The 1,363-nt window shown below is 67.4% G+C and overlaps 1 protein-coding gene across 1 annotated transcript in view; it reads left to right on the forward strand.

Moving 5' to 3' along the window:
• Window positions 1-316: 316 nt before the first annotated feature.
• Window positions 317-1,363, forward strand: part of RXRA (retinoid X receptor alpha) — a 24,310-nt gene continuing 23,263 nt past the window's right edge. Inside the window, exon 1 of the mRNA XM_077774628.1 lies at window positions 317-582. Within this exon, the coding sequence (XP_077630754.1) occupies window positions 373-582 (210 nt within the window). The 5' untranslated portion in view covers window positions 317-372. The remainder of the gene's footprint in view (window positions 583-1,363) is intronic.

Raw genomic sequence — 1,363 nt, forward strand, 5'->3', positions numbered from 1 at the left:
CGTTATTCCCACGCCTCTCTCTCAGCCCCTGGAGCACATGGGCAAAGGGGCTGGTGGCCCGTGGTGACCAGGCATCCCAGGGGGACAGGCATCCGTGAGCCTCCCGGCCCGGCCTGAGCCCTACCATGGGGGCCGCCTCGGAGGGCAGCTCCCGGCGCCCTCGCCTGGCCCGACTGGCCAGGTGGGAGCCTGAGCCATTATGGTCACCATGGGGGTGGAGGGGGGCAGCCCCGCTGTGGTCTCGGTGCCCTAGGTGGGGCAGCAGGCCGGGCAGTGTGGGTTCCTGACCAACCCCCTCTGGGTTCTTGTCTTGCAGATTTCTCCACCCAGGTGAACTCCTCTTCCCTCAACTCTCCCACAGGGCGCGGTTCCATGGCCGCCCCCTCGCTGCACCCCTCGCTGGGGCCCGGTATCGGCTCCTCGCTCGGCTCCCCGGGACAGCTGCACTCACCCATCAGCACCCTGAGCTCCCCCATCAATGGCATGGGCCCGCCCTTCTCGGTCATCAGCTCCCCCATGGGCCCCCACTCCATGTCAGTGCCCACCACGCCCACCCTGGGCTTTGGCACTGGCAGCCCCCAGGTAAGTGCCGAGGCAGCCCCCTCCCGGTGCTGGGCTCTCCACCCTTCATCTCTGCGAAGCAGAGCCACAGAGCGGTGGCTTTAGCCTGCGTTTGAGCCCAGGTCTGGCCGAGTCCCCAGCCCTCGACTCTCCGAGGTCATCAGCTAGGCTCCCTGCTGCCGGTCGTCTGCTCCAATGTGGCCCCTCCCATGGGGGGCTCCCTTGCTCTCCTGACTCGGAGCTCCCTGTCCCTTCTAGGCCCTTCCCTCCTGGCCTTGGCTCATGCCCACGCCAGGTGGTTCCGGCGCCCCTGGACTCAGAGCCCAGGGGCTGTCCAGGCTCTGTGCAGACGGGCCCTCCTCAGGCCAGGTCCCGGGCCCCACAGTGACCTCCACTCCTCTGTCGGACTTGGGGGGAATTTCCACAGTCAGGTATTTGGAACAGTCTGGCTTTCAGGGTTGTCTGTGAATCAGGAAGCCAGCGGTGCCTGGGGGGGCCTGGCTCAGCCCAGTTCTTGACGTGGGGACCCCGTCCACCCTCCCCTGCGCCTCTCGTGCAAACCCCTGCAGAGTTGTCCTGAGCTCTTCTGGGGCTCCCTGGGTGTGGCGGCGCCCCGGGGCCCAGCGGGGCCTCCCTCTCCCTGGGCCTTGAGCCGTCCTTCCTGAAGTAGGTCTGAGTCCAAGTCTGGGTTCAGCCATTCTCCCCCCCAAGATGCAGGCCCCGTGGCGGAGGGCTTTGGGGTGCGTCTCCATGGAGCCTCAGGACAGCCTCCTGGGGAGAGGCGGGAAGGACAGGCTTCGCT

This window comes from Crocuta crocuta, unplaced genomic scaffold (genome assembly GCF_008692635.1).
Source record: "Crocuta crocuta isolate KB4526 unplaced genomic scaffold, BGI_CrCroc_1.0 scaffold458, whole genome shotgun sequence".
Lineage (NCBI taxonomy): Eukaryota > Metazoa > Chordata > Mammalia > Carnivora > Hyaenidae > Crocuta > Crocuta crocuta.